Source organism: Lemur catta, chromosome 1 (genome assembly GCF_020740605.2).
Source record: "Lemur catta isolate mLemCat1 chromosome 1, mLemCat1.pri, whole genome shotgun sequence".
Taxonomy (NCBI): Eukaryota; Metazoa; Chordata; class Mammalia; order Primates; family Lemuridae; genus Lemur; species Lemur catta.
The window spans coordinates 171,041,849-171,069,032 of record NC_059128.1 but is presented as its reverse complement, the minus strand read 5'-3'; the positions used below and the strand labels follow the sequence as shown (position 1 = coordinate 171,069,032).

The 27,184-nt window shown below is 40.9% G+C and overlaps 1 protein-coding gene across 2 annotated transcripts in view; it reads left to right on the top strand.

Annotated features, from left to right (window-relative positions):
- The window catches only part of PIK3CB (phosphatidylinositol-4,5-bisphosphate 3-kinase catalytic subunit beta), a 138,140-nt gene that overhangs the window by 88,998 nt on the left and 21,958 nt on the right, over positions 1-27,184 (top strand). For both annotated transcript variants that reach the window (XM_045539229.1, XM_045539228.1), the window contains exons 13-18: positions 3,152-3,340; positions 8,849-8,970; positions 11,599-11,742; positions 12,725-12,824; positions 25,758-25,936; positions 26,767-26,876. In XM_045539229.1, coding sequence (XP_045395185.1) covers positions 3,152-3,340; positions 8,849-8,970; positions 11,599-11,742; positions 12,725-12,824; positions 25,758-25,936; positions 26,767-26,876 — 844 coding nt within the window. The remainder of the gene's footprint in view (positions 1-3,151; positions 3,341-8,848; positions 8,971-11,598; positions 11,743-12,724; positions 12,825-25,757; positions 25,937-26,766; positions 26,877-27,184) is intronic.

The window sequence follows — 27,184 nt, the reverse complement described above, 5'->3', positions numbered from 1 at the left end:
TTTGTGCTAGGGATACAAATGAGAAGATACGATTTCTGTCTTGAGATGAGTTTATCATGTGAGAGCAAAAAAATAGAATTAACACAATATATTATGAAACAGTGCTGCATGTCTGTAATCCCAAAACTTGGGGAGGCCAAGGCTGGGAGGATTACTTGAGGCCTGGAATTGAAGGCCAGCCTGGGCAACATAGCAAGACCCCTATCTTTCCAAGAAATTAAAAAAAAAAATTAGTCAGGCTTGGTGGTGTGTACCTGTAGTCCCAGCTACTCAGGAGGCTGAGGCAGGAGGATCATTTGAACCCAGGAGTTTGAGGCTGCAATGAGCTATGATTGTGCCAGTGCTCTGCAGCCTGGATGACAAAGCTAGTCCCCATCTCTAACAACAACAAAAGACAGAAAGAAAAAAGAAAGAAAAATGCTAGTGAGCATCACCTCAGTGTGTAGTAGAGGATACACCAACCAGTTTGGAATTACTAGAATATAAATTGTAAGATTTACAACAATATGAAGGATAACTGGAAAAGCATGTTGAGACCAGGTTGTAGATGTCATTGTATGCTCTGAGACTAGCTTGAATTTTATTGTATAGACAATGGCAGATCAAATGAAGGATTTTAAGTATAAAGTGCTAATGGTTATGACAGGAAGGCTCAATTCAAAAGGTCAAAACTGTTCAGGCTGGGCGAGTTGTCTCACGCCTGTAATCCTTGCACTCTGGGAGGCCGAAGCGGGAGGATCGCTTGAGGTCAGGAGTTCGAGACCAGCCTGAGCAAGAGCGAGACCCCGTCTCTACTAAAAATAGAAAGAAATTATATGGACAGCTAAAAATATATATAGAAAAAATTAGCTGGGGGTAGTAGCACACACACACCTGTAGTTGCAGCTACTCAGGAGGCTGAGACAGGAGGATCACCTGAGCCCAGGAGTTTGAAGTTGCTGTGAACTAGGCTGACGCCATGGCATTCTAGCTTACGCAACTGAGCAAGACTCTGTCTCCAAAAAACAAAAAAATCCTCAAAAAACTGTTTATTGGCCAATTGGTACTTGTTCTTCAGCTTAGTCTCTTTCTACCCAATCTGTAAAAACTACCTTCTTTCCACTTCTTAGATAAAATTTCCAGCTGTTCTACTCCAGCTGCCCCTCCACTTGGGTCAAATTGGGAGAAATATTTTGCTAGAAAGACTCATAAAGTATTCAGTTTCATAAGCATTATCATGCAGCATGTCATTATTGCCTTCTAATAACAAGAAAGTATATATTTAAATCTCCATTAACAACTGGGTACACTGAGGACTTGGGAAACCACCCTGCTTATGGTTACAGATCCTAAGAATGTAAAAAGAACAGATATTTCAGTTTCCTTCTATCTTCTTTAAAATATTTGAACTTAACATGTATTTGGTATTGCTGAATTTCATACTGAATTAGGTGAATAAAAAAGAATACTAATATTAACTTAATTTTTCTTTGTATTATAACAAAGTGTTTACTCTTAAAGTAAACCTTCGGCTTAAGTCGTTGTTACACTGCTTTGATTATGTTCTGTCTTTGGTTTGTTTTCTTCTTAGTAATGTGTCTCCCCTGAAGGACAATGTCCAAAAGTCAGTGCCCTTACTTAATAAAATTAAACTTAGTATTACCCATTCTTTTTTATATAGGTGTACATATTATTTTGAATTGGATTACTTTAGAAAATTAGTAACATGACAGTTTTATTTATTTTTATGTTTATATTTTCATATAAATTAATATAATTCATAGAGTATAAATCTTTACAGGATCTTTTCAACTAATTTTGGAAAGAGTTTTTAGGGAAAATGTGTTTTGACTAAAGCAGTATAATTTTTTGGGGAAACACCTCTTTTTAGACAGGGCCTTGCTCTGTTCCAGGGGCTGGAGTGCAAGAGTGCAGTGGTGTTATCATAGGTCATTGCAACCTCAAACTCCTTCTGGGCTCAGGGGGTCTGCCTGCCTCAGCCTCCTGAGTAGCTGGGACTATAGGCTACAGGTGTGTGCCACTACATTCAGCTATTTTTTTTTTCTTTCTATTTTTTGCACAGAGAGGATCTCCCTATGTTGCTCAGGCTGGCCTTGAACTCCTGATCTCAAGCAGTCCTCCAGCCTTGGCGTCCCAAAGTGCTAAAATTAGAGGTGTGAGACCATACCTGGCCACCTCTTTCTTTTAATGTTAATGAAATTTAGAGAGACTCAATCCAGAAAGCAGCATGAGCTATCTTTGTTATTTTAGTATATTCTTATAGGGATTGGGAAATAAAATTGAGATAACTTTATTTTTTCCATGCTTAGTTTTAGCCAACATCTAGTTCTTAATCTAAGGAGATTTTATGCCTTTGATTCAAGGCACAAGCCAAGAAGATGCCTGTTACTTTTATTTTTAACCTGATATGTTTGGGTGGTCTTTTGTTTGTTTGTTTGTTTATAGAAATTGGAAAATTAGAAAAAAATCAGGTCAGATAAATTACTTGGTTTTTAATCCAAAAAGCAGTACCGCCACCTAGTGTTTATACATTTCAAGTATTTAGATTTTTGAAAACTATTCTTTTTCCTTTTTTTTTTTTTTGAGACAGAGTCTCATTTTGTTGCCCGGGCTAGAGTGAGTGCCTTGGCGTCAACCTAGCTCATAGCAACCTCAAACTCCTGGGCTTAAGAGATCCTACTGCCTCAGCCTCCCGAGTAGCTGAGACTACAGGCATGCGCCACCATGCCCGGCTAATTTTTTCTATATATATTTTTAGTTGACCAGATAATTTCTTTCTATTTTTAGTAGAGACGGGGTCTCGCTCTTGCTCAGGCTGGTCTCGAACTCCTGACCTTGAGCGATCCACCCGCCTCGGCCTCGGAGAGTGCTAGGATTACAGGCGTGAGCCACTGCGCCCGGCCTTTTTCCTTTTTAAGAACTTTTTTGAGAGTAACTTTTTCTTTATTCCTTAGCTTACAAATTTAATATTCAATAATAAAAACTTTTATAAAGGATTCACCTTTATTAATTTTTATCAGTGATTATATTTTTGCATCTATCATGTCAAAGCTCATAGATTATACATAAATTTATTGTATCTAAATTTGCAGAATGCTTGTAAGTGATGTTTGTACAGTTATGTTTCATAATGAGTACTTTATTTTCTTAGAGTCGAGGTGGAAAGAAATTTCTTGCTGTACTGAAGGAAATATTGGACAGGGATCCCTTGTCTCAACTGTGTGAGAATGAAATGGATCTTATTTGGACTTTGCGACAAGACTGCAGAGAGAATTTTCCACAGTCACTGCCAAAATTACTGCTGTCAATCAAGTGGAATAAACTTGAGGATGTTGCTCAGGTAACAAAAGATCATTTCTGTAACTCCTTTTGGTTATATAATGTTACTTTGTTGAGTTCATATAAAGTGTCCTTTCCTCATAGGTATATTTCTATAGATAGGATAATTTCCTGCAGGAGAAATTTTGAGGTGTTTTTATTTTTTGTTTCTGATTTGGTAGTAATAGGGCCTCATTATTTTGCACAGGCTGATCTCAAACTTCAAACTCATTGACCTCAAGGCAATCCTTCTGGTTTGGCTTTCCAAAGTGCTGGGATTATGGGCATGAGCCACTGTGCCTGGCCTGAAATTTTGAGGTTTTAAACTCTTACATACTCTAATGAACCAGAAAATTTTAAGATTTAAAAATCCTAGATTCTGGGTAGGGTTGCCGCACCTTTCACTAAAGACAATTGAAACCTTGGTCTTGAGATAATCATCTATTAAAAGGACTACTCACTAGGTCCTGGGTACCTTTTACCAGCTTCATCAGTAAACTCTAAAGTTTTTAATCATAAGATCCTTTGCAATGATCATTCTGAAGTGATTATCTTTTATTTGAGAATTACCTCTATTGTAGAAGTTAACATTTTAGATCATATACCATTCAGATCAATTTTAACATTCATTTTAGTCGGGCAGTATTGATGAATGCATGCCTTTTGGCACAATAGAGGAAGGAAAAACATTTTTCTTCAAAAATACCACCAAATTTTAGCTCCTTGATTTAAATTTCAATACCCTATCAAAAAGCACTGGCATTTATTGAATTCAAATGGCCACCAGTGCTCAATGGAAAGACCTTTGAAGTGGTTTTTTAATCAAAACAAATAAATTTGGGGTATTAAAATAAACAAATTTGATCACCTTACTTATTTGAATTGAATTGATGTCTCTAGTTTTATGGTCTTAGTAAATCTAGAATGACTTTACAAATTTAGTGAAGAAAGGTGTGTTTATTTTAATGATACACATTTTAAAAATCTTCAATTTAATTTTACTTCTCAAGTTAAGTGTAGAAAGCGTTTGTTTTGCATTTACTTCTAGTGTCTAAAGATCTTTGGATTCATGTAAGGTAATTACATTATTGTATGTGCCTTGATTAAACTGTTTCCACATTACATCAAACAAGTATTTACTTACTTTGGAAAGGAACTATTTTATGTCATTCAGGTGGGTTTAATTATTCTGGAATAATTGTTGTCTTCTAACCACCTATTTATTATCTAAATCCAAGGTTAGTTTTTTGTGAACCTCCAGTAGTGGTGGAAAATAAGATCTAAGCGTTTTTTTACTTGGCACATTTGCCTATTTCTCATTGATAGTGTCCAGTGCTAGGTGCATATGTAATAAATGTATAATATTATGTATTGGAATCATAATAGAAAAAGTTTTTTTCTGTACTCTTAAAAGATTTTTTTTTTTTTTTTTGAGACAGAGTCTCACTCTGTTGCCCTGCCTGGGCTAGAGTGCCATGGTGTCAGCCTAGCTCACAGCAACCTCAAACTCCTGGGCTCAAGCAATCCAACTGCCTCAGCCTCCTGAGTAGCTGGGACTCCAGGCATGTACCACCATGCCTGGCTAATTTTAGATATATATATATATATATTTTTAGTTGTCCAGCTAATTTCTTTCTATTTTTTTAGTAGAGACAGGGTCTCGCTCTTGCTCAGGCTGGTCTCGAACTCCTGAGCTCAAACGATCTGCCCGCCTCGGCCTCCCAGAGTGCTAGGATTACAGGCGTGAGCCACCATGCCTGGCCCTTAAAAGATGTTTTATGCAGGGTTTCCTATGTCAACAGTTAGAACCAGTTTATGCTTAATATTTCCTTATTTGAACCCTAGAGACAGAAATTTCTACATTCAGGAATTTAGCCTGCTTGTCTCATTTCCAAGAGGGAATTTAAAGTATTATTTTCAGATCTAGCTTAAGGTCCTCCCCATTTTGGTAGAGGAAAAATGTAATAGTATAGTTTAGTTCTCAGCATTAAATTATACTTTACTATGTGTAAGCAAGTCTAGGAGAGCATGGATTTTACAATCTAGTGCCCATTTTTAGTAGTCTAGAAAAAAAATTAATGGAATAAAAAGTAATGAGTTTCAGCCGGGCACGGTGGCTCACGCTTGTAATCCTAGCCCTCTGGGAGGCCGAGGCAGGTGGATCACTCAAGGTCAGGAGTTCGAGACCAGCCTGAGCGAGACCCGTGTCTCTACTAAAAATAGAAAGAAATTATCTGGCCAACTAAAAATATATATAGAAAAAATTAACCGGGCATGGTGGTGCATGCCTGTAGTCCCAGCTACTTGGGAGGCTGAAGCAGTAGGATCGCTTAAGCCCAGAAGTTTGAGATTGCTGTGAGCTAGGCTGACGCCACAGCATTCACTCTAGCCCGGGCAACAAAGTGAGACTCTGTCTCAAAAAAAAAAAAAAAAAAAAAGTAATGAATTTTGGTTCCTCCCTTCAATCCTATCCCATTGCCAGTTATGTTGACCTGATATAAAAGAATATAAACTGTTTTCTTGATAACTCTAATACCTTGAGAATTGGAAAGCCGGATGCCTGGTGCAAGGTTTGTGGTTTGATTCTGCATTAGGCAGAAAAGCTGTAGAAGGATAGCCTCCTATTAATTCACAGGAAAACATGCTATTGTCATAATGCAGAAGAGGCTTCAATAACCATTGCGACAAGCAAGTAATTAGGTAGCACTGCTTTCACTGTTTATATGGCCAAATCTGCATTCCCTTCCCTATATGCTTCCGTAGCTTCCACATACTAATGTGATGAATTTGGTAATTTATTTAATTTTATGCTTGTATAATTTAATTTTTAACAATTGTGAATGATCTTACCAAAAGTAATTACTTTCCAGTGATGGGGTTGTTTTTAACCCATAACATAGCTGAATTCTCTAGTATTATAGAATGTTATCTCTCCTTTTCAGTATTGTGTGTGGGGCAGTGTATTCCACGTGTTAACTGGGGGTGCTAGGAGTTTTTTATTACTACTGTTTCAGAACCTCAGCAAATGGTCCCTCCCCAGCTCCTCTGTCCATAATGAAGACTGCTGGTCCATTAGGGCCTTGGGCAAAGCAAGGAGGGGGTCCCATCAGTGAGAAAAAGTGGGGGTAAGGTAGGTGCTTTATATCTTTAAACCAGTGTTTTCATTATTATACTCCTTAGGAGCCTTTATAGTCTTTTTTCCCCCCTTAATATCCCTATCCCCATGAGATTTTGATACCACAGATATAGCATATGTCTGTTCATGTACTGTATGTTTATGTGTGCTTTTTCCATGAAAAAGTACATATAGAACTTACTCTTTTTATTCAATGCAGGGTTAAGAATAGCTAAATAAAATTTTAAGTTTAAAGTTAAAATTTAAAAATCACTGGGAGTTTACTATATTTGCTGAATAATTATTAATATAACTTACAAATCACATATGTAAGTTAGCAATTAATATAAATACATGCTGATAATAGTAATGTGATCCAATTTTTAAAAAATCATTCAAAAGTGTTATTTTCCCAAGTGTAAAATAATTGAAAAAATAAGTTAATTTCTTTAAAATTATCTTTTTTGTTTGTTTGTTTTTTTGTTTTAAAGAGACAGGTATCTGCCTCTGTTGCCCAGGCTAGAGTACAGTGGTACAATCATAGCTCACTGCAGCCTCGAAGTCCTGGGCTCAAGCAATCCTTCTGCCTCAGACTCTGAAGTAGCCGGGACTACAGAGACGAGCCACCATGCCTCACCAAAAATTATCTTTAGTGAACTTAACTTTTTCTTTTTTCTTTTTTTTTCCGCCTGTCATGCTCAGTCAGAAAGTGAACTTAACTTTATCTTTGCTTAATATGAGAAAATACCTTTTAACTTAGCCGTTAGATATTTATTTAGATATTGTTGAATTTTGGAGGAAACTTACCATAATTAGTGATGGGTTCAATAACTTATAGAAATTAATAAAATATAAACTATTTTTATTTAATTATCAAAACCTAATAGTTCTGAGGATCAAACATAAACAATATCCACAAGACAACCAATAAGCACCCGCAGACCACTTCTTACAATATGTCTTTGAGATGGAGCAGACAGTTGAAAGAAAGTCCTCTAATCACTGCTATCTTTTGCCGTAATTTTATAGCACTGATCTGGTGTACATTTTACGTATTTTCCATGAAATCAGTGTCAGTGGTACTTAAGTGATACCGAAGAAAACCCAATAAGAGAAATTAAATACTAAATAATATTTTATTAGATAGGGTTGAGCTTTGGAAGGGCCACAAATCACACACTTTTTTCGCTCTCTCTCATAACCAATTTTCTTCCCAATTACCATCCACTATAGGAAGTATGCCATAAACATATCAAAACCTTAAGGGGTTGGGCACAGTGGCTCACACCTTTAATCCTAGCACTTTGGGAGGCCGAGGCCAGAGAATCACTTGAGGCCAGGAGCAGCCTGAGCAATAGCGAAACCCTGTCTCTACAAAAAATAGAAAAATTTGCGGAGTGTGGTAAAGCATGCCTGTAGTCCCAGCTACTTGGGAGGCTGAGGTAGGAGGATTGCTTGAGCCTAGGAGTTTGAGGTTGCAGTGATCTATGATGACACCACTCCACTCTAGCCCAGGTGACAGAGCAAGACCCTGTCTCAAAAAACAAAAAAAACCCCAAAACAAAAAAACATTAAAAACCATAAGGACAAAGGGACGGTCACAGTGTGCTCAGTGGGTCTCAGTCTCACATTGCTTGTCTGGAAGGCAGATAGGAGACCTCTCTAGAGTTCTGGGTTCTCTGGAATTGCAGGTTTCCAAAGATATGGCCATTTCTATCCCAGCCCACTCTCTATTTTCAGTTCCAGCTCTTTCCTGAAGGATTCTTTGTTGTCCTATGTTCAGGTCATTTTTCAGTGGCATCTGTAAATAGGAGACTGGAAATATTTATCTTCTTCATAGAAAATAAAGATCTAGGAACTGTTTATTTCTTATGAGTTACTTATATTTATTATGATTTGAGGAGTATAAACATATTATGATCAGTAAGAAGTTCTGTTAAGTAATAGATACTCTTAACAAATTAAGAGCTAAAAGTCAGCTCCTTTAAGTTAATTTTATGTTATTAATGAATTTCTTAAATGTATCTTGCCTGTCATTAGCTTGAGCTTTGCTGTCTATACTTATACTTAAAATTTTACCTTTAAGTGTTTCTTGATCATTTAATGTTTTTCTTCTTTGACCTTTAAAAGATTATTTAATGGCTAATGATTCTAGAATCCATGTATTCAGTATATCACTATTTTTGGGTAAAGTACTAGGTAGCTTTTTTTTTTTTTTTTTTACTTATCTATGTAATATTTGAACAAAAAGAGAATCATTATTAGTTCATATTCATAGGAATGGATTTTTGAGGCATCAGTAATTGAAAGTATGCTTCTCCTTTCTTTTGATCCATCTCTATGCTCCTTTGTGTCAAGGAAAATAGATTACTTTTGTTCCCCAGTATTTCTGAACCAGTTTCAATTTTTAAACAGCTTCAGGCGTTGCTTCAGATTTGGCCTAAACTGCCACCCCGGGAAGCCCTAGAACTTCTGGATTTCAACTATCCAGACCAGTACGTGCGGGAATATGCTGTGGGCTGCCTGCAACAGATGAGGTACCTCCTACAGGTGGCTTTTCTTGGGGCAAGGAATGACTTGGGGGTGGGTAGGGAAGTGGGTGTCTTTTTGAATGTCTCATAAGAAAGGAAAAGGCTAAGAATTATTCAGAGTTCAAAGCATTTGCTCATGTTCCCTCTTCCCACTCTCCACCTCCAAGCCCCAGCATTTACGCTGTACTATAAAAAAACAAAAACATACTGAGTATGGAGGTCCCTGAGATCACCCTCAGGTTTGATGATTCACTGGGAGGACTCATAGGACTCTGCATATAGTCATACTCACAGATACAATTTATTATAGCAAAATTGGAAAAGGGAAAAGGTTCGTGGGGTGAAGTCAGGAGGAGACTAAGCAAAAACTTCTAAGGGTCCTTTCCCAGTGGAGTTACACTGAAAACATTTAATTCCACCAGCAATGAGATGTGATAATATGTGTCTTCCAGGGAAGCTCCTTAGAGACTTGGTGGCCAGGTGTTTACTAGTAGTGCCTAGTCACCTAAGCACCTTTTGCCTAGCGTGTATTATTAATACCAAATTTCTAGACTCACAGAAGGAAAGTGGATGTGCAGCATGAACCATGTATCATTTGCACAAACAGTTTAGGTGCAGTGAGCCACTCTTACCAATTAGGAGGTGGTGGGAACCTGTCTAAAATCTTAAATTCCCAGATGTGAGCCACAGACCTACCTGTAAGCAGGCTTTTCAAAGGATAGCAGCTAAGCCTGCTACATTACCTTTTTTCTTCATACATGGTGTATCTACCACCTGGAATTAAGAAATGTTAATATCTTATAATGGGCTTTTAAAAAAATGTTTTAAAGTTAAATACATTACAGTTAAAGTTGAAGGCCTTATAGTTTCTTTACCCAGTCTTGATTACTTCTTTTCCATCCCAGAGGCAGCCATTATCACGAATTTGGTATATAACATTCTATACCATGTTTTTTGTTTTATCATATTAATATATATTTATGTCTATAAAAATGTGGATGTGGAATAATATTGTACATTTTAAAATTATACAAATGTCTTACTATATGTATTGGTTTACATCTTGCTTTTTTAAAATTCGACATTAGGTTTTTGAGGTCACTCTCTCACATTATATATCAATGTAGTTTATTCCTCTCACTACTGTGGAATAGTCTGTCATAGGGGTATATCTTATTTAATTCATTCCCCTATTAAGGAACACTTAAGTTTTTTCCAAATTTTCCTATTATATATAATGCTGCAGTGAACATGTTTGTACAGTCCTCTTTGGCAGTACATTTGAGAGAACTTACAGGATTCACTGAAGAAATGACAGTCTCACACAATGAGATTTTTCCATTTTCTTTCTAGCCTCAAAAATGAGGCTTATGTACTGTCCAGTTATTTGAAAAATAAAAGTTCTTGAAACAGTATGGATACTATGATCCTTTTTCCTTCTTTTTAAAATTGTTTATTTTTAAACTGTGTGCTATCTAAAAGAAATTACATGAACTCTTCAATAGTGATTATTTCTGCAGAGTTCAATTACAAGTGTGAGAGAAGAGGAAGCCTCTTATTTCTATACTTTCTATTTTTTTATATGATTTATGGTTTTTTTAATGGTCGTTAATTTTATAGTGAACCTAATTAAGATTGTGGTATAGGTACTTCTGAAAAATGAAGCTACCAGTTGCTCCACCATTTCCCTAAGTTTGTATTGGAGACCTCATGGAGAGGGGCCTGGTTCCCCTTGGGCTGAGCCAAGTGTTTTTCTTAAATGCATTGATCCCTCTATAGAGGTTGCTGTGATCCCCATTTTCCTTGTAGCTAATACTGATGGATTTTCCTATGTCAAATTTTCTGGTTATATGAGTTTTTGTTTTTGGTGTATAGTGCTATGGGTTTCAGTCTCAGCTCTGCCTTAGACTAATTCCTTCACTGTTTGTTGTCCAAGACTGTATAGTCAGTAAGTAGAGCAGTTGATTGCCTCTGTTGGAAGTATGTTTACAGGTGAATGGTTTGGAGATAGACACAAAATAGAGAGCCACTAACCTTAATTAATTCAGCCCAGTTAATTGCAATATTGTCTGCTATATTAATTCAGTGAATCAATCCTCACTTACAAATGTATTCATTTCCTTATCCTTGAAACTATTTGAAGTTAAGATTTTAATGGTGCACTGATTATCTGGAAGAAGGACTTACTTAACCCTAATAATAGCAAAGGAAAATAATATTGCTAAAGTACTGCTGGAATTTTTATTTTCAAAATGATTGCTTGACTAAGTACTTAAGTTTTTCAGCATGATGAGAAATTAGTATTAACATACCTAATTATTTTGGTAACTCTCGACTGAGTGTAAATACAGTCATTAATTGTAACAATCTAATTCATTTGATAAAAATGTCCCATGTATTTGTTCTTTGATCCTCTTCACTGCCCCCTCCCCATATGAAATCTTCAGCTTTTGTTATGATATTCTAGCAGTGGTACACTAAATGCAAGCATGTAACAAGCCTGGCCCAAAGCATGTAACAAGTGTGGCCCAATAGAAACATTCTGTTTTAATAAGTTAGTATTTGATAGTTTGATAGGAGGGTATCTTTTTCTGGCACAGGTTATTGAGTTACTCTGTCTTTTGTTTCTTTCAGTGATGAAGAGCTGTCTCAATATCTTTTACAACTGGTGCAAGTTTTAAAATATGAGCCTTTTCTTGATTGTGCCCTCTCTAGATTCCTATTAGAAAGAGCACTTGCTAATCGGAGGATAGGACAGTTTCTATTTTGGCATCTTAGGTAAGTCTTTTACATTTCAGTTTGAGCCCACCATGTACTTTAGTAACTATAAATCAGCATAAATAAGACATTTACCAGAACAGTTGGCCGCTTTAGTTGTTTCTGTTTTAGTTAACACTGTTTTGGTGCCTTCTCTTATTTCTTGATACCCAAACTCTTGATTTTCATGATTTGGCAGAGCAGTTCAGGTAAGTGTCTCTGCATGCCTGCTTGCTTGATTTTTTTAGCTAAAACTAATAATATGTTGCTATTTGCCAGTCAGACTAAATACAGACTTATTTATTCCTTCCAGAAGGTTGTGTATGGTATCATCATCACTGATGCTATTGAGTGAAGTTAAAGTTTTAGTATAATTATAGCCATTGTATTCAGTTCTTTATTAACTAGGTCATTTTCAGAAATACACAAACCTTATTTCACCAAGTTCATACAGGAGTAAAATCAGAAAAGACAACTAAAGTCATTCTTTTGTTTCCTAGGGAAATTGTAGATTTCTCATTTCTGACTCTGTACTCGGACTTTTTTGTTTTTTTAATCTAGACTTCAGAGTATTAACTAATGCTCATTTCAGTCTTATTTTTAAACCCATTAGGGAATGACAAAATAAATATTACTTTCTTTTTCAAATATGTAAACCATTCTTTAAGTGAGAAAAAATTTGAATAGAAGCTGAGGCATTAGTCAATTGTATAATGGCAATCAAATTTCATAGATCCCTGTTTTGATCTAATTGTCTCTAAATTGGTAAGATTACTTTTCCTCTCCAAAAAGCAAATGAAGTAAGATGTGAAGAATGAACTAATTATAAATGAAGTTTAACAAATTAAAAAGTTGACCATCTCATAATTATGCACAAGATAACCTGTTCTTTTCTTTTATTGGCATCATAAATTTATTTCTTTTTAGAATAAGTCAGTATTTTTATTTGGTGATCTGAAGTGTTTATTAAACAAACCATTTCGATATTATTAACTTTCTGCAGGTCCGAAGTGCACATTCCTGCCATCTCAATACAATTTGGTGTCATCCTTGAAGCGTATTGCCGGGGAAGCGTGGGGCACATGAAAGTGCTTTCTAAGCAGGTATCAGCTTGTTTTAATGTTTGTGTTCAATTTGGTATGTGGTGTCTTATCAAATGTTATTTCTCCTACAACATTATATCATAGAAGTTTCAGTAACTGAACCTGATGAATACATTCTTTTATTAAAATTTAAGTTAAGAAATGAACGTCAACCTAGGCAAAGAATTGAATTTATGAAGAAAGACCCAGAAAGCAATCACAGCAACAATAAAAATAAATAAATTGGATGTGATCAAATTAAAAAGCTTTTGCACAGCCAAGGAAACTATCATTAGAGTGAATAGACAGCCTATAGAATGGGAGAAAATATTTGCATGCTATACATTGTCGCGCCGCACTCGCCTGCAAGGACGACGCAACAAACTGGAGTTCTTCCAACAGCAGTTTAATGAGGCATCTAGTCTAGTTACATGGCAAGAGACCCCGAACAGGAAGGACCGTGGGCTTATATACCATTGCAGGTAGTCGTGGCGGGAAGTGATTGGTAGAGGGCCCTGACAAGGCTCCCAGCAATGATTCTATTGGCTATGTGCTCACCCGTAATCAGAGACCGCTCCCAACAGCTCCCCCTTTTGTTTTGCAACACAAGCTTTGGGGACTCCAACCTCAAGGTCCGGATCCAGGGGGTGGAGTCCCTGAAGCAGGTGCAAAGGCCACCGTCTCCCGTGCAATGAGCAGAGACTCTGGGAGGTGCAACGGCTGGTAAGGGGGTGACACGCCACAATCTGGTGCAATGGAGAAACCCCTCAGAGTGCATGGGCCATGTCACGCTGTGCGAGAGGGGCTTGACCTTCGGAGCGTAACATTTGTAGCCAGATGCCAGGGGATTGACCACACTCGAGGGCGGCTAGGGCTTGGGTAACCACCACTCGGTCCCTGCGGCGCTGTGCACGAACGCACAGGAACCCCCAGATCACAAAACCTGCTCCCAGGATCCCCATGAACCCTAGGGACCCCAGGCCAGCCCAGTCCCTAAGTCCTCGGACTATTGACTGAAATGTAGGAAAGAGACCATTGGTCACTGTCAAGTCCAGGCGTGTGGAGTTAACTGCCGGGTCAAGGCGGTAAATTGACTAGACCAGTGTCCTGTCAACATAGCAGATAATTGACGAGACTTGTTGGCCGCGGCGGAAGCATTATCAAACGGTACCGCGGTAATGCATAGTCCTGTGAAACGCCATTCGCAGCCCAGCTGTGCCAGCTGCCATAAGGCATCTATTTGCTCCTGGACCAAGTCCACACGTTGGTTCAGTATCATACCACCACCCTTCAGGTGCGCGTTGACGGCGGATTGTGTGTCCAGAGCTGTAGCCACAGATGCCGATAGGTTGTTCAGCAGCTGTGCTGTCTGAACAGAGCCTACCGCTGCAGCTGTAGCGGCTGCCAGTGCGGCAGTCACTGCCAATGTGGAAATTACAGCTGCAGTAACGCCAAAATCTCTTCGCTGTCGGAAAAGGGTCAAGAAGCTAGGAGCCTCCACCGGCCAAGGAATATGCCGAGGCATACGGGCAACAATTGCCATGGACTGGCTGGAGGCATTCCAGCAACGGGCATAGGAGCAGTTTGCCGTGGAGCAATTGAGAACACCAGGACCAGAGGAAGTAGCAGTGATCCAGATAAAAGGGGGCCAGAGGCAAACAGGTGTGGAGGGGAAAGACAGATTACGCTGCTGAATAGCGTGGACCGACGTCTCAAATGTTGAGGAGGAGTTCCATGTAAGATTGGCAAGGCCCAAAGAGGCATTAGTAGCGAACAGCCGGGGGAAGATCTGGGCATCATGGGTCACCGGCATCGGTCTCGGGAACACTGACAGGATGGCCCAGCGCCGGTCCGTCGTCACTGATGCGGCCAGCAGCAGAAAGGTCAGGAGCAGCAGCATCCCCGGCAGCGGACGCCCCATCATCTGCATCCTCCACATCCGCCAACCGCTGCACTCGCCACGTTAAGCGTGCCGGGACCCACACTGGATCAGGAGTGTCCTGCGGGAAAACACAGACAGCTCCCCTGGACCGGCTCACAACCGGATCCGGGCCTTTCCATTTGTTAAGCAGGACATCCTTCCACAAGACCTGCTCTGATAAAGGGGAACCGGGGTTGGCGTGGCGGTCCGCAGCAGAGCGCCCCTGATCATCCAGCAAAAGAAAATTTAAAGTGAACAAGGTGAGAGAGAGCACAGGCTTAGGGGTACGTAAGCCCAAAGGGCTCGTCCCCGTCTCCCCCTTTTGTTTTTTGAGATAGGCCTTTAAGGTGCCATGGGCACGCTCTGATACCCTGGGCCTGGGGGTTGTAGGGAAGGCCCGTGCGGTGCTCCACGCCTAGGCGTGTGCAGAATTGATGAAAAGCTTGTGAGGTATAGGCAGGGCCATTGTCAGTTTTGATAACCTGAGGTTTACCCCAGGCAGCCCAAGCCTCTAAGCAGTGGGTGATGACATGACTTACCTTTTCACCTGTCAAGGGAGTGGCATGAATTATGCCAGAGCAGGTATCAACAGAAACATGGACATAAGAAAGAGTGCCAAAGGAGGAGTAATGAGTGACGTCCATTTGCCACAAGTGGAGTGGCCGAAGACCACGAGGATTGACACCTACATGAGGTGCTGGACGAAAAGGTCCACAGGCCGCGCACTGCAGCACAATATCGCGTGCGGCTGCCCGCGAGAGGCCAAATTTGAGACGTAACGTCAGTGAAGGAGTATGGTATAGAGAATGAAACTGGCGAGCTGCCTCCAACGGAGAGCCAACCCAATAAGCGTGAGTGGCATGATCCGCCAGGGCATTGCCGCGCGCCATGGGGCCCGGCAAAAGGGAATGGGCCCGAATGTGCGTTATAAAAAATGGGGACTGGCGCGAATGGATGGCAGCACGGATAGCACAGAATAAGGAGAACACCGTGCTGCGAGAGTTAAGAGAATGGGCTGTTTCCAAGTGACGGACAGCCTGAACAACATAAGCAGAATCAGAGATTATATTAAGGGGCTCTGGCACGGTTCGGAGAACCAATTCAACGATAGCACATTCAACGTGCTGGGGAGAAGAGTAAGCGAAGCGGGCCGTAAACACCTGATCATTGATTGCATAGCTACCGGTGCCTGTGGATGACCCGTCAGTATAAACAATGGTAGCCCCAATTAGAGGCTCAGGGGAAGTCAGATGAGGAAAGATAAGCTGATTGCGAAGTGCAAACTGAAGAAGGGGATGTTTAGGGTAATGGTTATCTATGTCTCCTGGGAAGATACAACAGAGTACTGCCCAAGAATCTAAGGAAGAGCAAAGGACTTGAGTCTGGGACTTGGTGTATGGGCAATGAATAACTGTAGGGTAAACACCGAAGTGGGAAAGGGACAACGAAAGCCCAGATAAGGCCAAATCCGCAACCTGCGTAGGATAATGTTCTATAGCACGCCGCGGAGAAGCATGTGAATGAATCCACAGCAAAGGCCCGTCCTGCCAGAGTACTGCCGTGGGCGCCACGGGAGAGGGCAAGAGGCACAAGGAAAAGGGGCGGTCCGGTTGGATGCGGACCAACTGAGCTTGCTGAAGAGCTTCCTCGACCTTAGCGAGAGCCTGCCGAGCCTCAAAGGTGAACGAACGGGGGGACAGTATATCAGGGTCACCCTCCAATATTTGAAACAGAGGGCGCAGCTCAGAGGTTGGGAGATGTAAGAAGGGGCGAATCCAATTGATGTCGCCAAGTAATTTTTGAAAATCATTTAGAGTGTGCAGAGAATCTTTTCGAATTTCAATCTTTTGGGGTCGAATAGAAGAGGGACCGATACGAGCCCCCAAGAAGGTGCCTACATCGCCTTCCTGGACCTTTTCTGGGGCAAAAGTTAGGCCAAAAGAAGATAAGCTGTCACACAAGGCGGCATAGGCTTTGTGCATCACTGAGGTGTCAGAGTGGCAAAGCAAAAGATCATCCATATAATGGAGAATCTGGACACAGGGAAAGGCCTGCCTCACAGGGAAAACTGCTGCCGCCACATACAGCTGACACATGGTAGGACTGTTAGCCATCCCCTGAGGCAGGACCCTCCACTGGTATCGCTGATCAGGCTCCTGATGATTAAGGGATGGAAGCGTAAAAGCGAAACGCTCCCGATCATTGGGGTGTAGCGGAATGGAAAAGAAACAGTCCTTAATATCAACAATAAGAAGTTGCCAATGCTTAGGCAAAGCGGACAGAAGCGGGAGGCCGCGCTGCACTGACCCCATCAGCTGCATCTGGCGATTGATTACGCGGAGATCGTGTAAGAGCCGCCACTTGCCAGATTTCTTTTTGATAACAAAGATTGGTGTATTCCAGGGAGAGCGAGATGGCTCCAAATGGCCCATGCGGAGCTGCTCAGAGACTAACTCTCGAGCGGCAGTAAGTTTGACTGAAGGCAGGGGCCACTGAGGCACCCAGACCGGCTCCGCTGTTAGCCACGGTATGGGTATAGCTTGCTCCTCAGTGACCCCTAAGAAAAACCCAGCCCTTGTCGTGGAGGTCGCGGCTCAGGTATAATGGGCTCCGCTCGGCCCTGTAGCCGGGGGCCCAGTCCTTTTCCAGGAACGCAGCCCATAGCATGCATCATCTGTTGACTCTGTGGAGAGAACTCATTAGTCAACCGAAAAGACATTTGCTTTAACACTTCCCGTCCCCATAGGTTGACAGGTATAGGCATAACATATGGCTGAAATGAACCCTCATTACCCTCGGAGTCCCGCCATTTGAGACGGGATGCACTCATGGCCGGGGCAGAGGCATATCCGAGGCCTTGCAGACTATGTGTAGAGGGAACAGTGGGCCAGGAGGAAGGCCACCATCGACTGGACATAACACTGGAATCTGCCCCGGTATCCAAGATACCTAAAAAGGACTTGCCCTGAACTTGTAATGTAAGTGTTGGTCTCTCTCCCAACTCAAGGGTCACATATGCCCCTACACCCCCTGAGGAACCAAAGCTCCCCTCCCCCCGAGGACAGGGAGCACTGGGAAAATGAGAATGAAGACTGGGTAATACTAACAGCTGAGCAATCCTGTCACCAGGGCAGATAGATACTACACCTCTGTGGGCCGAGGCTAAAATCTGAACAGTGCCTGTGAAATCTGAATCTATAACTCCTGGGTAAATAACTAAGCCTCGCAGTGTAGAGGAGGAACGACCTAGCACTAACCCCACCGATCCCGACGGGAGAGGACCGCGAAAATCAGAAGGGATGGGCTGACATCCCATCCCGGGGGTTAATACTGAGTGGGTGGTGGCACAGAGGTCCAGTCCTGCGGAACCCGCAGTGGCTCTCCGGACCCTGGGGGCACCAGGGACGGCAGCTGCATCTGCGGGGGCACCAGTGGCTGTTGGACCGGTGGCTGCTGGAAGACCCCATACATTTGTGGGCCCTGGGGTCGAGGGCCCCTCCTCCCGTTTTTTGGCTGGTTAAATGTTTTAGAACGAGCACCAGGTGTGGAGGTTAAAGGCTGCAGCCAGCGTCCGTGAAGGTCCTTGACTGACCGACACTCGGAGGCTCGATGACTGCCCTTACCACACCGATGGCAGATTTCCAGTATGGAAGGCCGGGACTCCGACCGAAAGCGTGGAGGTCCCATAGAGCGGGTATTTTGGCTTTTGCACTGTCTCCGAATGTGTCCTTGTTGGCCACACTTAAAACAAGTCACTTCGGAAGTGTCCTTAGCGGCGAGGATGGCAGCCGCCAAGCCCGCATTGGTGGGAGGGCCTCCAATTTCTCTGCAAGCTTTTAACCATGCACTGAGGCCCTTTCCCTTCCAAGGGGCAATAGCATGACGACACTCTCTCGTGCACTGCTCGAAAACCAACTGTTCCACTAATGGCATAGCTGAGTCGGCATCGCCGAAAATCCTTGCAGCGCATTCCACCATCCGAGCCACAAAGTCAGAAAACGGTTCTGCAGGGCCTTGGATGACCTTGGTTAAATTACCTGCAACTTCCCCGCGATTAGGCAGTTGTTGCCAGGCTCTTATAGCCAATTGATTAATCTGGCCATAGACCTGAATGGGAAAATTAAGCTGATTATTCTGCCAACGACCCTGTCCTAAAAGCATATCGGCATCCCAGGCAGGCTGGCCCTGCTGCGTGTTCTGCTGAGCTTGATTAATACAGGCTTCTTGATATATGGATTTCCAATCTAAATATTGCCCCATGGATAGACAGGCCCGCGCGGTACCAGCCCAATCACTGGGGGTCATGGCATGCGCACTTAGCCGTTCCAGTAGGCCACGGGTGTAAGCGGCATTGCACCCATAAGCCTTGACAGCTTCAGCCAAAGCTTTTAGTTGCTTGTAATCTAGGTGTTCGTGAAAGCGATGTTGATTAGCGTCCTCAAAGACGGGGAAAGCAAACTCCCTCTGTATCTTCTTTCTAGCTCGGGGAGGCACAAACGAGGTTCCACCCTCCATATTTAGAGGGGCGGATCCCACAACGGGAAAAGGAGGGACAGTAGCGTACGGGGGCGGGCGATTACGCTCCGCCTCATATCTAGCCGCCGCCTCCTCCAGCTCCGCCTTCTCCTGCGGAGACAGCCCCTCCTCCGCCTCGCGAGAACGCGAACGGGAAGAAGAGCGAGACGATGAAGAAGAACAGGAAGAAGAAGGACAAGAGGAAGAAGAGGAGGAAGAGGAAGCCGACATGTGGAGGGAGGCCATTTTGAGAGCCACCTCCTCCATGTCCCTTTCAGGCGGCGGGCGTCCCCGCCGTTCCTGTTTACCCGTGGACTTACGTTTCCTTTCCGGCCTTTTCCTCGGCCGCCCCGGCCGAGCCGGACCCACTTTGCCTCTCTCAGACATACTATCTTGATAATCACTGAGTACTTGCTGACCTTCCCAGACCGGACCGCTGCAACGGTCGTCCTCTAAACAGGAGCGCACCAGTGCCCACACAGGGAGAACACACTCCCAAAGGGGACCAGACTCTCGGGCACGGCGAAGGTCCTGCTCTAGCTTATCCCAACTCGGAATCGTTAAAGACCCCGAGTGGAGAAACCATGGGGCCACCCGGTCCACGTCCTGCACAAAATGGCGCAGGACACGGTCAGGGATACGAAGCTCCCGGGCGGCCAGAAGACCCCGCAGGGCCCGCAACAGGTGACAACTAGGAGAGTTCCCCATGGGGTAGGTCACAAGCACCCGGTGCCGGCGTCAGAAGAGGGCAGGGGTCCAAAATAAAGCCGCCCCAGCTGCTGTGGTTCTGAACTCACCTCCAAAGAGGTCGTCTCCGCCGGTGCGAGAAGTTCCCGGGTTTCGGCACCACTTGTCGCGCCGCACTCGCCTGCAAGGACGACGCAACAAACTGGAGTTCTTCCAACAGCAGTTTAATGAGGCATCTAGTCTAGTTACATGGCGAGAGACCCCGAACAGGAAGGACCGTGGGCTTATATACCATTGCAGGTAGTCGTGGCGGGAAGTGATTGGTAGAGGGCCCTGACAAGGCTCCCAGCAATGATTCTATTGGCTATGTGCTCACCCGTAATCAGAGACCGCTCCCAACAATACATCCAATAAAGGCTGATGACTAGAATCTATATAGAACTCAGGAAAATCAGCAAGGAAAAAATCAAACAACCCCATTAAAAAGTAGGCAAGGGACATGAAAAGAAACTTTTCAAAAGAAGATAGACTAATGGCCAACAAACATGAAAAAATGCTCAACATCTCTAATCATCAGGGAAATGCAAATCAAAACCACAGTGAGATATCATTTATCTCCAGTGAGAATGGCCTTTATCAAAAAGTCCTAAAACAATAAATGTTGGCATGGATGTGGAGAGACAGGAACACTCATACACTGCTGGTGGGACTGCAAACTAGTGCAACCTCTGTGAAAGGCAATATGAAGATACCTTAAAGAGGTACAAGTAGATTTACCATTAGATCCAGCAATCCCACTACTGGCTGTCTACCCAAGGAAAAGAAAGACATTGTATAAAAAAGACATGTGCACTTGAATGTTTATAGCAGCACAATTCACAATTGCAAAGATACGGAAACAACCCAAGTGCCTAACAATCCATGAGTGGATTAATAAAATGTGGTATATGTATACCATGGAGTTCTACTCAGCCATAAAACACAATGGTGAACTAATACCTCTTGTATTATGCTGGATGGAGCTAGAGCTCATTCTTTTAAGTGAAGTATCACAAGAATGGAAAAACAAACACCTTATGTACTCACCGTTAAATTGGTACTAATCAATCAAAACTTTTGCACACATATGGAAGGAACATTCATCGGGAATGGGCAGGTGGGAGAGGGAGGAGGGGATAAGTAAAGTCATACCTAACAGGTGCAGTGCATACTATCTGGGGGATGGGCATGCTTGTAACTCTGACTTGGGTGGTGCAAAGGGAATATATGTGACCAAGGCATTTGTACCCCCATAATACTCTGAAGTAAAACAATAAAAATTTTTAAAACAAATGAAGTTTCAAAAACTTAACAGGAAAAAATTAAAATTAATTGAATACCTGAAAAATAATTAGTCATATCTGGGTGTGGTGGCACGAGCCTGTATTCTCAGTTACGTGGGAGGCTGAGGCAAGAGGATCGCTTGGGCCCAGGAGTTTGAGGTTGCAATGAGCAATGATGAGGCCACTGCATTCTAGCCTGGCAGCAGAGGGAGACTTTGTCTCAAAAGAAAGAATATCCTGTTTAGACACGTTTGATGATGAGTATGATGTGGTCATGAAAAAAAAAATTTTTTTTATTATGGTAGAAATGGCCTTTATTGGTTGCAATGTGAAGTGTAAGAGGAAGGGATAGGACAACTCCCGCTCCTGGGGCAGCATCCTTGGAAAGGGTGGTGAAATTTTTAGGCCCAGTTTTTTCATATTCCTGAATTTCTCTTTACAGTTAGTATAATATTTATGATTTTTATACTCTGCCACATATATGAATCATAAATGTTATTTTGACATATTTGAAACCTAAGTTTATAGGTGTTATAGTTTCTAGAATTCAGAACTCACAAACTGGGTTCATGGTATAATATATATGCATGCCTGAAATTTTGATATTCCCCTGCAGTCCTGAGATATTACTAATAATATAGGTAAGTTATTAAGTGTTGACCATATGTCAGGAACCATATTGAGTGTTTTAAGTATGGTATCTTATTTTACTCGTCTAATTGCCGAAGCAGTTACCATTACTGTCTGCATTTGACAGAAGAAACTGAGGATCCAGGAGATTAAGTAACTTGCTTGAAGACATACCTGTTAAGTGACAGGATTAAGTTTCAAACCTGAGTCTTTCTACCTATAAAGCTAAAGTTCTTTGTATTATGCTGAGAGTTTTCAAACCTTTTTAGCAGCATATATCTCTCTTATTCTCTCTTTCTCTCTTTCTCTCTCTCTCTCTCTTTGTTATCAAAACTTGCACAGAGCTCCAATTTGTAAAACAGGTAACAGTGTCATTTTATCAGTATAAATGTAGTTCTAAAGCTAAAATAAAATGTAAATCATTTGAGTCCTATGAATCTGTCTTATTAAACAAAGCGTTTCAGAATTGGGGGTTATTGCTGATAGTTGCAGTCTCAATATCCAATTTATTTCTGTATTTTGTTTTGGAGATAATCCTGATTTTTATATAGTTAAGTAATTATAAGTTGAATGGGGTTATGAATGCGATTCATCACCCCTGCATCTTTCTAGTCCTTGATAATGTCATTAATCTCTTCATTTCCTCCTTCCTGGAATGTGGTATTATTTTTGACTTACTATTTTTCTAGGTAGAGGCAGTTCTAAAGGCTTCCACTTGGCCTTTCCTACCATAATATCCCTCATTGCACAGGTCAGCAAACTAATGTGGGGATTCTGCCACCTGCTGAGTATGTCTATTCCAATTGTGCATTCAGAAACTGGGGAAATATAATAACAACAGGATTGGTTTGGCAACCTACTATGATGAGATAGACCTGAGCTAAAACTCCACTGATACCTGACCTCTGTAAGCCCCTGCTCTGACCGGTGGACCACAGAGACATTTTGGATCTTCTGGAATTACTGTTAGTTTACAGCCTGTGTCTAGTAGTCCCTAAAGGTTTATTTCCTTTTCTTTAATGCAGACCTTTGGTAAAAGGCCGTAGGTTTCTTTGGGGAAGGCTGGGAGAAGGAGGTTATAGTACTTATATAGGAGAATCCACAGTAGTCATCAACACTGATAAAAATGTTGGAGGAATTACCAACTTCAGTGTGGCCAGGTTTATGGTTGCATGTTAGAGATGAATTCTGAAGGTATACTGCCCAGATACTTATTATTGTGATGGGATAAATGTCAGAGCACAAGCTATATATGAGTAGTAAATAGTATTGTAGTGGTGTCACCTTGCTGATATAACCTGAAACCAGTATTTCAGTCCACTTAGCTCAAATTTTCCATAGTATTAAAAAATATTTTAAAAAGTATTAAAGTATTTCCAAAGTGTTAAAAAGTCTCACTCAGTCTTTGCTTTCTGGTATATTATTTTTGCCTTCTGGCAAAGTCTCCCCTACTTTGCTAGCTCTTCTAACCTGTTTATCTCAATTTGAAGGCCTTTTGTTTCCACACCCTTAATTTTCCATTCACTCCTATACCCCTCTGATATCCCACCCTACTTTTATATCAGATCCCTGGAGTAGTTCCCAGGTATACTACTCTTTTCTAACTCATTTGCATTGCCAGAAGAACTTTCATAGGCATCCATTAGATGTTTTTTGTTTTTGTTTTTGTTTTTTTTTTGAGACAGAATCTCACTCTGTCACCCAGGCTAGAGTGCTGTTGTAGCATCAGCCTAGCTCACAACAACCTCAAACTCCTGTGCTCAAGTGATCCTCCTGCCTCAGCCTCCCAAATAGCTGGGACTATAGGTGTGTGCCACCACACTTGGCTAATTTTTTCTATTTTTAGTAGAGACTGGGTCTCCTGAGCTCAAGTGATCCTCCCATATCGGCCTCCCAGAGTGCTAGGATTGCAGGTGTGAGCCACCGCACCCAGCCAAATGTTTTTGATATTTAGGATTTTTCATGATGTTAAAACAACTATCTCTGATCCTTTCCTTTTGGAAAGCACATTAATGATGGTAGTAATAGCTAACATTTATTCATCACTTATTATGAGCCATTTATTCTTCACAACAACTTGGGATCAATCTCTTTATATCTCACATCTGCCCCTATCACTTGTGTTCCTGGCTACCGTTTTAGTACAAGCCATTATTGTCTCTCACCTGTACTTTGTCATTAACCTCTTAAATTGTGCCCGTGGTTTCCATTCTTGCATCTCCCTCCATATTCTCTACACAGCAGATAAAGTGACCTTTAAAAAATATACACTGTATTATGTCATTTTCTTTCTAAAATCCCTAGAATAATTTTTCACTGCACTGAGAATAAAATCCAAATTTTCTACCAAAGCCTATAAGACCTTACTTGGGTCCCTACTTATTTGACCCATCATATGACCTCTGTATTATCCCTCACTAATGATTAAACCACACTGCATATTTTCTTGGAGGCTCAACTTGACTTTTATAACAACAAAAGGATGTACAAAATGTGAACAAATTATTCTTTTTTTTTTTTTTTTGACAAGGTGTTGAATAAAGTATTTTACTTATGGCCATGGGGTATTCGGGACGCTTTCCCAGGAAATGGATATCAATACTATTAGAGATAGAACATGAAAATTTCCAACTGTACAGACGTGGAAGCAATTCAGATTTGTAGTACTTCCAAAAAGTTCCTATTTGCATAGCCCAGTTTTCATGTTTCCCTTGTCACCGGTGTTTGTGCAGCTCCTGAAATTGCTGAGCAGTGGAGTGTCTGTGGTTTTGACAGATGGCTCACTTGGCAAGTTTTACCCATCTCGATTTTATCACCAAACCGCATAGAACCTTCCTAATTTCCTATGAATAAGGTCTCAGCCTATCTGTAAAAACTGCATGCTTGAATTCACCTCCCTACACAGTCTTAGTGGTTTCCTTGCATAGGAGCAGCGTTCAAAAGTGAAAACATGATTTAAAATAAATCTCCTGTCGTGGAATTTCAAGCCATAGTATGCATTATGTTTCTTACATACAGTATGTGTATTTAATTCTCTTTTTAACATTTGTTTCCAGTTTTAATGAAATATTCATTAAATAAAATGCTCTTTTTGATTTATGGTTGGCTGACGCTGTTTCTTATGAATTTTACATAGTATGACATTAAAAGACTCAGTTATTAAACAATAAAGTTGAAATTTTCAACATAATGGATTTGATTTAACTGGCCATTGCTAATCTACCTTGTAATATTAATACTTCTGTATTTTTTATTTGCATACGTTTTGATAGCCAGTTACCTCATTACAAAGCTGAGAATTTAGATTTGGACTACAAATACTGTGTCTGTATTCACACTTTGTTACACAGTAATCCATTGTAGCTATCCTATTAATGGAAAGAGAACATACTGATACGTCTTATAAGAATGATGACAAGTAGATACTAAGGTTGAATATCAGGAACCTCAGGGTTACTTCTACATAGATTTTCTTCTTATACTGTGAAGTAGGGCAGGTGAAGTGGTTCAGATTAGTGGTGTTTCAAATTATATTACTCAGTGAACTACAGAACTGTGAGTAGTTTAAGTTTTATGCTTATCTTCTTAAATACCTATAATCTATGTCTCTTTACTTTTCTCAAACTTAAACACGATTTTATTTAAGGAAAGGTTTAAAGAAAGTTTGAAAACAGTGCCTTAAGTAACAAAAGTTAAAAATAAGATATTTATTCTGTTGTAGGTAAAGTGCTTATCATAAGCCAAACAGCTGGTTGTTATGTGTGTGTTTAATATGTGTGTGTTATGGCAGTTGTTATTGATTAATATGATCACATGATATTACATTATGTTATTTTTAATCATAAATGAATTTTGGGGGTGGGGAAACTTATTTTTCAGGTTGAAGCACTCAATAAGTTAAAAACTTTAAATAGTTTAATCAAACTGAATGCAATGAAGCTAAACAGAGCCAAAGGGAAGGAGGCCATGCATACCTGTTTAAAACAGAGTGCTTACCGGGAAGCCCTTTCTGACCTACAGTCACCTCTGAACCCATGTGTCATCCTCTCAGAACTCTAGTAAGTGACCGTCTGTGCTTTGCTCAGTGAGTCTCCTGTGAAAATAGCAATGCAGAAAGGATTTCTGAGTCACTACCTTGGAGGAGCAGTAGGGCCAGCTCTCAACCCCAGGATGTGGAATATAGTAAGGAAGGAAAATCTTAAAAGCCCCCAGAGGCTATGCTTATATTAATATAACCTATGAGCTAAATTTACTTGTGGGGTTAGTGAAAGTCATTGCATGTTAATTTCCTTTCAATTATATGCAATTAAATTTATTTTCTATATTACTGGTTTCTAAGAGTTGAAAATCCTATATAAGCAAAATGTTAGAAACCATAATAAAGTATTTACTAATTGACTTTCCTCTTTCAAATGAGATCTTGACAGAATTTGGAGATATAATTCTTACTTTCTTATTTCTTACAGAAGTAATAATGGAAAAATAAAATGTATATTCAGTATAGCATCAGTATTCAAAATTGACTCCTCTTTAAGAAATCAAGAATGATCTCATAATATTCGTAATTTTAATCCAATGATATGTTCCAATTTTTTACTCACTTAGTGTCATAAAATAAAGTGAAGGAAATGAGAAGAGGAATTTTAAGTTGGAGGTGTGAAAAGGGCAGATCTTGGATTTGACTCCAGCCCATTTGGCCTTAGTACATGCCAACCAAGGCTGTCCTCATTTTTGCATTTCTACCAAGAGGAAATTTTCTAGCTCTGACTTCTGCAGACCTGAAAGGAATAGCTGAGGGGTTTTTCCAAGCCTAATATATCAGGGTAAAATTATAGTTTTGTATATTGTTACATTGAAGTGGGCTAATTTTCCCCTTGTTTGATTTCAGTGTTGAAAAGTGCAAATACATGGATTCCAAAATGAAGCCTTTGTGGCTGGTATACAACAACAAGGTATTTGGTGAGGATTCAGTTGGAGTGATTTTTAAAAATGGTGATGGTAAGTACTGAGTTTTTTAATAGCACCAGATTCCTTAAAAATTTTCATTTGTTTTGCTTTATCTAAAAGGTGATGTGTAAATGTGTAACAGCTGTCAGTGGTCCTAAGATCAAATTCAACAAGTCCTAAATCCCCCTTTTTCCCTCTTAGAAAGTGACATTTACAGTTAATTTATATACACTGTTTTAATAAACCTTCCTTTTTTACCCCTACAAAATACATCAGTCTGCTCCTTTGATAAAAAACCTTGTGAAATACAAGAGAATATTTTAAATAATGTATTCATACATCCTGTTTCAGTGATAGCA